Source organism: Xiphias gladius, chromosome 24 (assembly GCF_016859285.1).
Source record: "Xiphias gladius isolate SHS-SW01 ecotype Sanya breed wild chromosome 24, ASM1685928v1, whole genome shotgun sequence".
Taxonomy (NCBI): Eukaryota; Metazoa; Chordata; class Actinopteri; order Istiophoriformes; family Xiphiidae; genus Xiphias; species Xiphias gladius.
In genome coordinates this window covers 1,071,450-1,085,663 of record NC_053423.1, presented here as the reverse complement: position 1 = coordinate 1,085,663, position 14,214 = coordinate 1,071,450, and the positions used below count along the sequence as shown (strand labels likewise).

General features: G+C 37.0%; 1 protein-coding gene across 3 annotated transcripts in view; it reads left to right on the top strand.

The window, feature by feature from the left end:
- The window catches only part of LOC120785911 (gamma-aminobutyric acid type B receptor subunit 1-like), a 50,790-nt gene extending 40,972 nt beyond the window's left edge, over positions 1-9,818 (top strand). For 2 of the 3 annotated variants that reach the window (XM_040120888.1, XM_040120889.1), the window contains 5 exons: positions 1,286-1,350; positions 1,910-2,048; positions 5,589-5,774; positions 6,292-6,309; positions 9,432-9,818. In XM_040120888.1, coding sequence (XP_039976822.1) covers positions 1,286-1,350; positions 1,910-2,048; positions 5,589-5,774; positions 6,292-6,309; positions 9,432-9,511 — 488 coding nt within the window. In that variant the 3' untranslated portion in view covers positions 9,512-9,818. Of the gene's footprint in view, positions 1-1,285; positions 1,351-1,909; positions 2,049-5,588; positions 5,775-6,291; positions 6,310-6,457; positions 6,737-9,431 lie in introns of those variants that run through there. The other variant, XM_040120890.1, reaches the window with a different exon arrangement.
- Positions 9,819-14,214: the final 4,396 nt, after the last annotated feature.

The following is a 14,214-nucleotide window of genomic DNA, read 5'->3' as shown; positions in this document are numbered from 1 at the left end:
AATTAGCTTGTTAGGGCTGTGGCTTGTGCACAACTATCATTAGAAAAGGCGAGGTAATGCAAATTTCAAAGCCTTACAATCCTTTTCCCAACAATCAGCAGCCATGGGCTCCTCTAAGCAGCTGCCTGTCACTATGAGAATTAAAATAATTGATGCCCACAAAGAAGGAAAAGGCCATAAGAAGATAGCAAAGTGTCTTCAGGTCGCCATTTCTCTCAGTTCGTAATGTAATTAAGAATGGCAGTTAACAGGAACAGTGGAGGTCAAGTTGAGGTCTGGAAGACCAAGAAAACTTTCCAAGTGAACTTCTCATTCGATTGCTAGAAACGAATGGAAAAGTCATCGGAAGAAATTCTTCCCTGCATCCCCACCACAAAAATCAGCGTCAGACGTATGCAAAGGAAGATCTCAACAAGCCTGATGCACTTTGGAAACAAGTCCTGCAGACTGATGAAAAATAATGGTGCAGCCAGTGGCATAGGGGACATTTCACTGGTAGACAGAAGAATGGATTCAATTAAATACCAGCAAATTCTGGAAACATACATCACATTGTCAGTAAAAAAGCTGAAGATAAAAAGAGGGTGGCTTCAAAAACAGGTTAATGATCCTAAACACACCTCAGAATCCACAATGAACTTACCTCAGGAGGTGCAAGCTGAAGGTTTTGCCATGGCCCCCATGATCCCCTGATCTAAACACCATAGAAAATCTGTGGATAGACCTCAGAAGAGCAGTGCATGAAGAATGGCCCAAGAATCCCACAGAACCAGAAGCCTTTTACAAGGACCAATGGGTGAAAATTCCTCAAACAAGAATTGAAAGACTTTCAGCTGCTGCAAAATGTGTTAACAAGCTGTGGTACATGCCAAAGGGCGTGTTACTAAGTACTGACCATACAGGGTGCCCAAAGTTTTGTTTCAGTCCCTATTCCTTTTTTGTTATTTTAAAACTGTAAAAGATGGAAATAAAAAGTAATCTTGCTTAAAGTATTAAATAAATGTGTCTTCTTCAACTTACCTTTTGGAAATTAATGAATCTTCTTACTCGCTCAGCTATTCGCAGTAACAGAAATTTCGACCAGGGGCGCCCCAACTTTTTCATGCCAATATATGTGTTGTAAGGTCAGTTCATTGTCAGTATGAGTTCTGTGTGGCTTTCAGGCTCAAGCATTACTGTTGGATAGTCTTGCAGCTGATTAACAGGCAGCAGATTGTGACAGATAGGAGCTGGAGGGATGGGTTGGTATTTTTCTGCTCCATCTGACAGTGTGTGTCTCTTCCAGGTTGTGCTATCATCCGTCCTCCCAGAGATGGAGGGATAAGGTACAGAGGTCTGACTCAAGAGCAGGTGAGGAATGGCTGGTGTCATTACAATGCAGGGTTTCACTTCAAATTCAATAAATGTTAATATAATATAATATAATATAATATAATATAATATAATATAATATAATATAATATAACGTAATATTATATAACGTAATGTAATGTAATGTAATGCAATGCAATATGTAAAAAAAGTCAAACGGGTGGTGATTTGAAATAACCACTGAATAATAAAAGCATTTCTGTTACAAAGAGAATCCTGGAGCAGCAAAGTGGTGGGTATGGCATGCTTCTGTTGTAGTAATGGCATTGGTGCTGTTGAGATGCACATTATACTGAATTTATCAAGACAGCAGGTAAACACGGTGGAAGTGGTGAGTTTGCATTTACAGCAAACTTTACAGCAGACAGTGTACAGCTGCATAAGGCAATTGCACCCCCTGTCCAGAAACCACTGCCCACCACAAATAAATGCCAATTCTATGCTGTGGTATTTTTCTACTGGTGTACTGAGTGTGTGTGTGTGTGTGTGTGTGTGTGTGTTTGTGTGTTTGTTTGTTTGTTTGTTTGTTTGTGTGTAGATCCGCAGTGTGCAGGTGCTCCCAGTGGACTATGAGATAGAGTACATCTGCAGGGGCAACAGGGTGATCGTGGGACCCAAGGTCAGGAAATGTTTACCCAACGGCACTTGGACTGATCTGAGCCAGCGCAGCAGATGCTGTGAGTTTAACCACAGCTGAGTCTCCACTCTGTCATCCATCACACATCCACTTATCTCCCACCTTAAATAGTGCTCCAGACATACAGTCCTTGTTGAAATTATTGGCATGGATTGTTTCCAGTTTCTTTTTCAAAATGGTGAAGAAGAGGGAGCTGTCTGAGAGTGTCAGAAATGCTATTGTAAAAAAAAAATTACAATTCCAAAGGCTACAAGAAAATAGCTGAAGATCTTGAAATAATGTTATCAAGAAGTTTTACAGTCATAAAACTATCAAGAAGCTTCCAGGACGTGGTGCTAAGAAGAACCTCAATGAGAGAAGTCTAGGAAGGTTGATGTGGATTGTGGAAAAAACACCATGCAAGACATCTAAAGAGCTTCAGGCTGACCTGGAGCAATCTGGAGTTGTGGTTTCTGCCTGCACCATACGCTGCAGACTAAACAAAGCAGGGCTCCATGGGCGAAGGCCAAGGAGGAAACCCCTATTGAAAGCAAAGAACAAAAGGCCAAACTAATGTTTGCAAAAACTTTCATAGCCGCAGTCTTTCTGGGATAATGTTCTATGGAAAGATGAAACCAAAGTAGAGCTCTTTGGGAATGCAGTGTACCAGTTTTTTATAGGCGACGAAATGAAGCCCATAAGGAAAAGATCCGCCTACCTACAGTACATCATGGTGGAAGTTCTATCAGGGTGTGGGGCTGCTTTGCTGCCTCTGGTACTGGAGGAACTGAATGTATCAAAGGAATGATGAAATCAATTATGAAATTACCAAAGTATTTTAGAGCAAAATGTGTTACCCAGTGTCAGAAAAATAGGTTTGAGGCAAAGGTCTTGGGTCTTGCAGCAGGACAATGACCCAAAATCCAGCAGCACAAAACAGTGGTTGAAAAGGAAAAGATGGACTGTTTTAAACTGGCCAGCAGTGAGTACTGACCTAAATCCCATTGAAAACCTTTGGAGAGAGCTGAACTCTGCCATTGCAAAAAGGACTCCTTTAAACCTCAAAGAGCTTGAACACACAGCAATAAAAGAGTGGCAGAAACTATCAGAAGACAGGTGCAAGAAGCTTCTAGAAGGTTAAAAGAAACATTTAGAGATTGTCATTGTTGCCAAAGGTTTTGAAACCAAATATTAGTGAAGGGTGCCATAACTGTGCACTGGGTACATTTTGTGTTTATATAATTTTACTATTATGCAAGTTTTGTTTTTTTAATTTTCTTTTGTTCACTAACCTTGGACATTTTTATTAAAATATTTTGATTATACAAAATTGGTTAATTTGCATTTATTTCTGAAGATATTCTAAATTCTTTACTTAAAATTTAGGAGTGCCAATAATTTCAAACAAGACTATGCCTACTCCATTACTGTGTTCTTGATCGTCTGCTCTCACAAGGAAAAAGATGTCCTCTGATGTGTTAATTTTGAGGAGAGCTCATCTGAACTCCCTTTGTCCTCATGGGCGAACTTCTTGTGCATGATGAAGTCCAAGCCTTTCAGTAACCTAGTAACCCAGAAATCTACTATTTCAAATTAAAGGCAGAGGAGACTCATAATAGTTCATTTTTAACCAAATATGTGTCAATTGTGTTGGACTTGTCATCAGCTCTTACAAAATATCTTCAATTACTGTCATTTGCTCATATCTTGCTTTTTTTACTTAAATGTTATACCAGTTAGTTCCTGGTTCAGATTCAAGGTTTTGAGCCCCTTGGCTCTGTTTGCTCCAAATTAAGGAACCTGCCCCCCACCTAAACGCCTCCTTTGATGTTTGATTTACAGTCATTAGTCAAATAAGTGTGGCAGAGGGTCAGTTCTCCACTTCTGTGAAGTGCAGACTAATACAGGTCAAACATGAACAGTACATTGGATGGATTTTTATCCAGAAAGCCTCGACAGAGCTTTTTCCAAGTAACAAGGATTAAGGATATTTGAGTCAGTTTGTGAGCTGGATCCAAAGCAAACTGACCTGGAAACATATTAGTTCAGTTGGCGACGTGACATCTCTGATGTTGACATTTTACAAAGCTCAGAAACAGATGAGGTTATCTTAAGGTGGCAGTGTTTCCTACCTCTTTTACTGTTATAGACATAGCTTTGAGCTCACGTGTAATGTCTAACAACTTGTTGGACCTGCAAACCTACTTTCTAAGTCAGCTTTTTACCTCACTTGATGGACACAAATTTTCTGCCAAAGATTGAACAGTTTTACTTATTTCACTAGAGGTTTCTGTATTTGTGTTTTAATCTGTGCTCCTCCAACTGTCAAGCCACTGTCAGCCAAACATGATCAAATTACAGCCACACATTCAAACACACAGTGTTAAGCTGTTAATAAATAATAATAGCAGTGCTTTTTTTCTGAACTTAAATGAACTTTAAGTGAGCGTTGTTGCTTAATTAGTCATGACTATTAAATGTTATAGAAAAATTACTAGAAACCAAGTTTTCAGGGACTTCGACAATCTCTCTGTCTCAGATACACACACAGTAAAATACAGAGCTCCTTTTGTCATTCATGGGGCTGTTGAAGTCTTTTGGTGTATACTGTGTGATTCATTGGATTATACTTGGTGAAGCTCTGCATGTAAACTGCATGTAAATCAAATATACTGTAATGGTTGTGAGATTCCTATGTTGCCTTTACACTATGTGATAACTTTTTGTTTTGGAATAGGAACCTACACCACGTGGCTTTGTTATTGTGTAGGGCTTTGAAATGGTTTGTATTACTCCTGTATTTTATGATTTTATTAACATGTAACTGTAGCACCCATATCATCCTGGCCTCTGGACTTTCGTGACAAAAGTCATAATAAACTCTGGTTATTTATATTTGTTTTTGATGTTTTCTATAACAAACATTATTTTATATCTATATCTATCTATATACGTAGATAGATATAGATATGGTTGAAATGTGATTCTAATAGCATAGTAAAACTTTTAAATGAAGGAAGGGAAAAAAGATGAAGAGGAGGGGGGCAAAGGCCTATGTATGTAATTTTTACACTTATACACCTTTATGTTGTGACAGGATAAATAACCCAGACCTACGCTACCTTTATGAAACAAGTAAGATGTTTGTCCAGTTAAACATCCAGTTCTGTGGATATGCAACCTGGGCACAATAAAGACGTTTAGAAAAAAAAACAAGCAAACACCTCCCTGGCCACCCTGCATGACCTCAAGATGCCACTGTCATTCTTTTAAAAGAACTTGACTCTTCAGTCTCAGCACAACCCTGTTAAAAAACCTTCAAGCTAGTTCTCAGATGAGTAAGTAGTGAGATGGCCTGGACTGGGGGCACTGAATAACTTACAAGTCAGTTAACTCAGTCTCAATGACAATGTTACACTGATGAATCACTGGTGTGCAACATGAATATAAAACAGTTAATAATAAAGGTAACAATGTAACAGATGTTAATTTGGCCTAAAGTGACACTAGATGAAAGGACCATATATTTGGTAGCTATTTGTATTAGATCACTCTTCAGAACATGTATAAAATAAAGTCTCCTCTGTTGTTTTTGTTCCAGTGTTGTTGTGTCCTCGGGTGTGGACATCATTGGAAAATGGCCGGGTGTCTTCTTGGCCCCTGGGGGCCCCAGTGGAGGGGACAGTTCTGTACTACAGTTGTCTGCCTGGCTTCATCCTCATGGGCCGAAACTCAACACAATGCAATAAGATGGGCAAGTGGGACACGCCCAAACCTGTGTGCCACTGTGAGTCACTCTGCTCCCTATCTACACCACTGCATTTTGGGTTCAAAACTGAAAAAATAACTTACATAATTGCAGCAATTTTTTAAACAGTTCAAAACAAATGTCCAGTATTTTGTATGACACCCCTGTAATTAAAGGTGTCAAGGCCTGAAATGGGGTGAATACATTTCCTTCCCAATATAGCATAACAAAGTGCATTTTTACAAAATCGCGTAGCAGCATTGTTTACATGTTAGTTAATGGTTAACAGATTAAAATTTTAACATTAGAAACCTCCTTGCAAATCTACAGTCATGTTTACATATTTCTTCATCGCACTGATACTAACAAAAACAGCAGAAGGGACCAGTGTGAAATGGTGACTGGGACACTGTAACATTGGTCCCAAATACTGTATGCTGAAGTATGTTATACTTCAGCTGGACTCTTTATTTACTTTCGGTATTTCACACTTTAACTGTTCAAGAGGAGCTGTAAAGTCTAACTCTGCTTCACCTCCTCTTTTCTATTCCCTAAGATGATCGGCACTACAAAGGTAAGAAAATTTTCTTTTTTTACTAATGAGATTTGCGACATGATTTTGGAAAATCATGCCGTAAACTAATGGTGCTAAAAAAAAAGAATGATTCTGAACAGTAAATGATGATGTAATCTTTTTATCATATCTTTTAATTTTGCAACAGTTGTAATGCAGGGGTTCTCAACCATGAGCTGACAACATAACTGAAGAGTGATAAAGAGTACTTACATTTTTTTTAAAAAACTCTACCAGGGCACTTTCAGCCATGCACTTCATTATGTAAATGTGATGGCAGTTTAAAATGTCTGACTCATTTCTGAATAAGCACCCATGTAACTTTGACATAAAAGTCATTGCAACAATCTGATTAGGTCGGATCTGTAACATTTGTGTACCACTTCCAACAGGGCAGAAGTCTTAAGTAAGCCACAGCAGCTTAAGGTTAAATACAGAGAGAGCGATTAATCACATGTTCACTTGGGTCTGAATAATCACTGCCAATCATCTTCCTTAAACATAATATCAGTTTAATGAATTTCACATTGTTTAGGAGATTTTTCGCACGTCAGATCATTCATGCCATCTACAAAGATAAAATTATGAATATCAAGCAAAACGCTTTACTTACAGCATGTGAGCAAATACGAATTAAATGAGAGTCTCAACATCTTTCAGTCAAAGCTTTGCACACCATCTGACTTTATTTAATATTTAGCAGAATTCTCTATCTGGTAAATAACATTGATGCTGACTCCTTTTTGGGAATTGTACGTAGAGTAGGAGGGTCGAGCGGAGATGTAACTTAACTGTGAAATATTTCACACCGACAAAATGAGTTGCTCTGCAGTAAACTGTACTAACCAACCTGAGGGATCTGAGGGATCTTTGCAGTTTTTTCGGTAAGTTAAAATTGTGTTTTGTAAGCTAATTAGTCAGTAGATGTTATTAGCTAGCTAGCTAAGACAGAAAGCAGTCGACTGTTAGCTATGTGGCAAAAAAAGCAGGTGATCCGTAGCTAGCAGTTACTAATTATTTTGTATTTTAGAAAATAAGAAGGTAAAAATCTGAATGAACTTTCTGTGTCTGAAGAAATTGTTCAACTGTGTTTGAATTAAAAGCCAGTATCGTTACCCTAGCACTGCCATTAGTTCCACAACTCTGACTGTAATGTTACTGGCCAGAAGGATTTTAAGATGTGCAGCAATTAACAAAGATGTGAGGTGAGGTATTGTAACAGTTTTGATGAGAAACAGTCAAACAATCAGTTATGTGCCCAATTAGTTACATAAACGATACTGATTACTGGACATTATACTCTTGAGCAAAAGGCTTGACTTCTTAAGTTCCCTGTGCAGGGCTGAAATGTTTATTGAATATCTGGAAGAAAGCGCTATATTTCTGCCTTTTTCCAGATATGTATTGGCAGTAACAATAAAGTTAAAATCTGAATCCATAAAGTTGCTCGCTGTCTTAAAAAATACAGACTAAAACGTGCATGCCAACATTCCTTGATAACTGGCAGTGGTAGAACCCAGTATTAACCAACATACAGTAAATTGCTGACTCAAAATTAACTCACAGTATTCTGTGCTGCACTCATCAATCAAATGACAGAAATATTCTGCAATGATCCATGACAATATGGCTGATTATCCACAAAATTGAACAAACTAGCGGATATGTTGCAAACTACTAAAACCTGAATATAAGACAACAACAATTTTTAAAATTCATTTAATTTAATCAATACTGTCTGTATTTAGCAACTGTTTAACTTTGTTGGTAATGTATATAAAAACGAGTCAAAGTCTTGTAAGTAAGTAGGTCTTGCAGACTTATCTACAGTGTGAGACAAACCGGTATCTCGTCCCTAGTGGTACCTGTAGGCAGGTCATCTAAACTTCAGTCAGTATTTTGATGTTAAGAATATCATTTATGTTACTGACATTTTAGATTAGTTTCCACTGAGATAGTGTTGAGTTTATATAGTGACTTTGCTGTTTTAACCATTACTATTGCTGCTCTAGAAACAACATTTAGTTATATTTAAAATACAAATCAATTCTAATCCTGTTCGAAATTTATTCTTTTCTAATATAATATATCCTTTAAAGAGAAATTCTTTAATAATGAAAAAGAACTGATAAGAGTATTGATAAAGAACCAAAACAATATGGAGTATCGATAAGAGTAGTCGATCTGCTAAATTCCTAACGATAGCTATCCCTGTGTATAATATATAAGAGCATGTTTTTTTTTGAAGGTTTTTAAATTTTGTTAGACATAACTGTTCACCACCATTTTCACATAAGATATCTTTTTAAAATCACGTTGCCTAGAATCTTTAGCTATGGACAGTGATTCACACAAAATAAGTGATCTGTCTTAAGGATGAAGAAGTCTACTGATGTGCTGTAACACAGCTGTAGTGTAAATATAATAATACTCATCTGTCCCTCCCTGTCATAGGCTCACTGCAAATGCTGCAGAGAGAGGACACTTGGCTTTCTTGTATCACTGTTTGTATCATATCAGAGGATCATACTAAGTAAGTCTGTGAGAACCCACGGTCTTTTTTATCATTTAATTTACTGTATACTTAAGTATTGCATTTGTTTCCAGGCCTGATCTATAAACTCTCTTAATACAACTACACTGATTTATGCTTGTCAAATTCATGTTGCCTTTTCCAGTAGGTAGCATCAGTTGCATCACGTCCGTCAGCAAAAATTAATCCTTGTCACCCCATTCATGATGTGATCAAATGACAGTTTTGGAAATTATGCACGAAGGGGATTCTGCAGTCTTCATTTCAGGAGTTTATTTGTAAACTATTGATGTATAAGACTTGCTCTACCATGTTAACCCAGGTAAACAGGAATTTAAATGTTAACGTTTTTCTTTTAAAAAAACGGGATAGCTGTCTCTCACTTTATTGTAGTTGGTTTTTAATCACAAATAGTTTACCTGTCTGTTATACTAAAAACAGAAGTGAAGGTTGAAAAAAGTGTAATTCAATTTCAAAGAAAGCAGAGAACTTAAGAACCTGAAGTATGTCAGGACCTCTGGAGTGGCAGGGCAGACATCACTTCAAACTGTTTTTGATGATTCTTTCTTCTTTATTAATGTGATTACAGGAGCTGCCCTCAGATTCAGACCTCAGTGCCATCGAGAGGTAACACTGAAGACTCATCCCATGTGTAGTACTTGTCCATAGTTAATGCAATTCTTTGTCTTAATATTGGAGTATACAGTATTTCTGTAGTAATTTGTAAATGAACAACTGATTAAAAAAAAGTACAGTCTAAAATTCTACACTATGTATTGCCAGTGAAATCTGCAATTGTTTTAGTAAGAAAGTAATAGGATACACTTGTCACACATCATGTCAATATTGATTGAATAATAATGAAATTGTAATTGGCTTCTCAAACTGTAACTCAGTTTGGTGTTAAAGAATAAGTTTAAGAGCTGTTTATTTAAGACAAAAACAGCTTCTATTTTCAACACTGACTATTGTCAACTGCCCCAGTTATATATGAAAAATGCATTTGTTTCGTAATGTAATGTATGTTTTCTTTGTCAAAATTAAATAAAAACCTAATCAAATGTAAGGTGAAGGTCTTTACTTGAATGTTGAGCCGAGAACTTCACTCTGGAATTCCTTCACATACTGTATAATATGTGTTCTGCTAAAAGTGTGTAATGCTATAGTAAATCAGAGGCATGCATCCCAGAGTTAAATAAAAAATGTTTATTCACAGAAAAATAGGCAGAAGCCTTAACTTTTGGATGACCCTTTCTGGCTTTTTTTTTTTTTTTGGTGCCAAAGCTTTGGTGGGAAATCCAAATGCAGCATCACCCTGCTGGATTTGGTCTTTCAGGGCAATATATTTAAAAGACATATAATTTCCCAGAAGGGTGATATGAACTCTGTCATTCAAAAAATTGCCAGGACCGCTATGTTTTATCTGAGGATGGTGTACAGTGCTTGCACCAATAGACAAAACAAAGGTCGTTATCACACTGTTAATAAAGTGCCAGGCTTTGTCCATCTTTCTGGGGTGGGCAGACCTAAACCAGCATTGCTGGGGGATGGCAGAGAAGGTGATTTTCCTCTGAGGGAACTACCAGTGGAGATCTTGATAGTCCTCCTGGATCCCTTTGATGAGCTTCACACTCTTGATGTCTCGATGAGCATTTCCGCCAGAGTGGATCAACAGGACATCCGGCACAGCTGCTCCTCCAAGGCACCGATGGAAGAAGGGGAGGAGGTTTCTCCAAACCATGCCAGCCCGGCCAAACCCCTTGAACTGAGCATCCAGACCGAGGTTGGTCTTGATGGTCTTTTTGTCTAAAATGAGGTTAATAAAAATTAATTGACTAACTATCCATTCAAATATATTGACTACCAGAGAAAAGCAGAGGTGTGTTGTATTGCTAACTACCAGCTGCTAACATATTGAATGCATGTGCTAACCTGACTAAAGCATAGACTGTATGAGCTAAAGTCAGATGATTTACCTGTCCACCAAGTTTTAATAGTTTTGATTAATTTCAATTATGATGAAAATTGCAGCACTTAAATTTTTTTTTAGAAATATAGTATGTTAAGATGTGCAACTTTTTAAATATGACTATGTTGTTAGTTGTTGTATTTACTTATTTAAACAAGCCTTCTGTCGTAGTACAACCAAGAGCAAAGACCATCAAGATTGGAGCAGTCAGGCTACCTCAGAATTCAGGGGGGGTGTGCTCACAATTGAGTTGGGTGGATGTATGGGCGGGACATTGATTACATGGCTCCATCCCCCAATCACTTCTTTTTCCCTGACACTTTATTAAAGACAATGGCATATACAGAAAATGTAGGACACACATATACCGACAAAATACAACTTCAACAAAACAATCCCCAGTGGTACAGTCAAACAGACAACAAGGCTATATATTGAAAAGATTACGTGTTTCTGAGGTAAAGTTTTTTTTTAATATTATTTCACTATTATGCAAGGTCTGTTTTTTTAAACTTTCTTTTGTTCAGTAACCTTGGACATTTTATTAGAATATTTTGATTATACAAAATTGATTAATTTCCATTTATTTCTGAAGATATTCTAAATTCTTTACTTAGAATTTAGGGGTGCCAATAATATCAACCAGGACTGTACTAAAATGGTGAGGAGTAGACCTGCAGAAATGACACTGAGGTTTGTCAGCTGGTGTGATGGTTATTACCTCAATCTTTATATTAGGAAAATTTATGAGCTATGACCTTTGAAAAAGGAAAAAGGGAGCATCACCAATTCTCATCAAAAATAAGCTGGCTGAGTTGTGTCAACTCACAAATATCTGGGGCTTCATACAGTATTGATATGAAACTGAACAGGTCAGAAAATGTTAATGCAGTGTTTAAGAAGGCACAGTGTGGGTCGTCATTCAAGGTCAGTAGGAACTTTTTAAATGTTTTCTACTAGAGTGTTGTGGCCTTGTCTTATGCTAATGTATGTTGGGGTTACAGTTAACTGTCAAAGATAGGAACAGGATAAAAAGACTTGTTCTATAATTGATTTGACCCCGGATTCATTAGAAAAGGTTTTAGAGAAAGGAACAAAGAGGAAAGTTCAAACCAGACTTCAGTTTGAAGGTTTTCTCCTTTTTGGTGTTCTTAGTAGTTTTAAAAAGTATGTGGAGTGATAGATAATAGATGCCCAGATGCCCCTAAGAACCATTTAGAAAATCTTTTGTGCCCACTGCTGTGAAACTTTTAAATTACAAATGATATTTTCATGTTCTCTATGATGATGGATGTACTCCTGACATTATCTTTTATAACTACATATTTCATTTTGATTTCATTGTCATTTCATTGTACAGTTTCAATAAATTTTTGATTTTATAACATCGCTTTTCTTGCCTTCAAATTTTCCTAGCTATAAATCCATAAAAATTAAGAATACCAAATACATAAGTTTGGTCGAGTTAATTTTAGTTTATTTACAATATTTTCTAAAGATAACACACACAAACACACACACATATACACAAAAGACTATTCATTATAGAATTAAAAAATAAAGACAACTTTTAAAGACAACTGAGAAAAAGAAAAAACAAACACATTAGCAAAACATGAAGAACAAAATAGTCAAAAATTAATCCATTGTATTATACATAAGCAAATATTATATGTGATGAGAGACAGTACATGCCATACAATTGCTTAAAGAGATAAAAGGCGAAAGAAGGTAACAACATACAAAATTCAAGTAGTTTTGCTCATCAAAAAAATCCTTTAGCTTACATTTAAAATCTGAGAGAGAAGACAATTGTGTTGCTTTTTCCACAGCTGAAATCTCCTGTACCTGATAAGGAAGTGACAAATCTGTATAGGAAGCAACAACGTCTGAAGTATTCCTCTAAATCGTTTCAAGACTACAGCAAAAATTCATAATTATAGAACAAATGTTATATTCTTCTTCTTTCTTTTAAAATGTATGGCTAAAAACAATATCAATATCAGTAAATCTAGAAAAGAGTGCACAAATAACACTAGGTGGTAGTATGACACTGCCCTTGGTAATAGAACAGAATACAAGAAATGAAGATGTATTACAAAAGCAACAGCTAGAGTGTGATTTCTTTCAAACATGTTAGTGTCAGATCTGTCATCATGCTAGAGCGCTAATTCTCACGATATGAACGGGCTCCAGTTAGGTGTCTCTCTTCTAGGATTACCTCACAGTGTCGTGTACAGTAATAAATGGCTGTGTCAGTATGACAATCTTTCATTGATTTTCAGGTTTGCAGGTAGATAGTGCTTATGGGGGGGGGGGTGATTGACAGAGACAGAGGATGGGGAGCAACAGAGGACAAAGAGCAGGAGGAAAGGAGTGATGTACCAGGGTTAAATGAAGAAGGAGGAAAGCTGAGTGAAATTCGGGCTGCAAGGGGAGGAGAGAGCAGAAGATTTATGTCTCATATCTATTTGGGACATGGTATTGTATGGGTGTTTTGAATGAGCCAGGAGAAAGTTCTCTGCACTGCCATTACAGTCCCACTGACTCCAGCTGAGTCCGCTCTTCTCCCAGGCTCTGGGGACATACTGTTCTCCTGTCCCTTAATCTTAAGGAACAGCCAGCACCTCTTCTGTCCTTGGATAACAGAGTGACTATGCTACATCCACATCGTGTGAGGGAAACTGTCTGAGCAGCAAAACAGGAAGGTATACCAGCAATATTAGTTACTTTATTTGAACATAAGAGGAATAGGGGTACACATTGAAGTCTTTTAATTGATTTTACAGGGATGCAGGGATGGGGGAGTGGATGGTTGAGTAATAGCAACCCCATCTCCTAGAAATGACATTTATATACAATTGATTTGCAACAGCAGATATATTTTGAATGAAATATAATGCCATGCACAGTGCATTTTTAATTAACGTAATGAGGACATGTTGTTAGATGTGGCAAGTCACAAAACTGTTTTGTACTGAATGTATCAGTAAAATGTTCACTGACAATATATTTGGTTGTTTTCCACCAAAATATCCAATCTTGTGATACAATATCTGCTAGTAGTGCCTACAGCATTATTGAATTTTCTATGCCTGTTTAGGCACACAAAGCACTTGGTTGAGGTTACACAGTTATCATGGTCAGATTTAAAACAGAAGAAATTCACAGTGACTTGAATCTCAAAGCATATGTTTTCCCTTTTAAAAAGGAAAAACTGAAATATCAACTTGACATAAGTATTCAGAACTTTTCCTGTGACACTAGAAATTTAGCTCAGGAGCCTCCCATTTCTCTTGATCATCTTTGAGATGTTTCTACACCTTGATTGGAGTCCACCTGTGGTAAATTCAATTGACTGGACATGATTTGGAAAGGCACACACCTGTCTATAGAAGGTCTC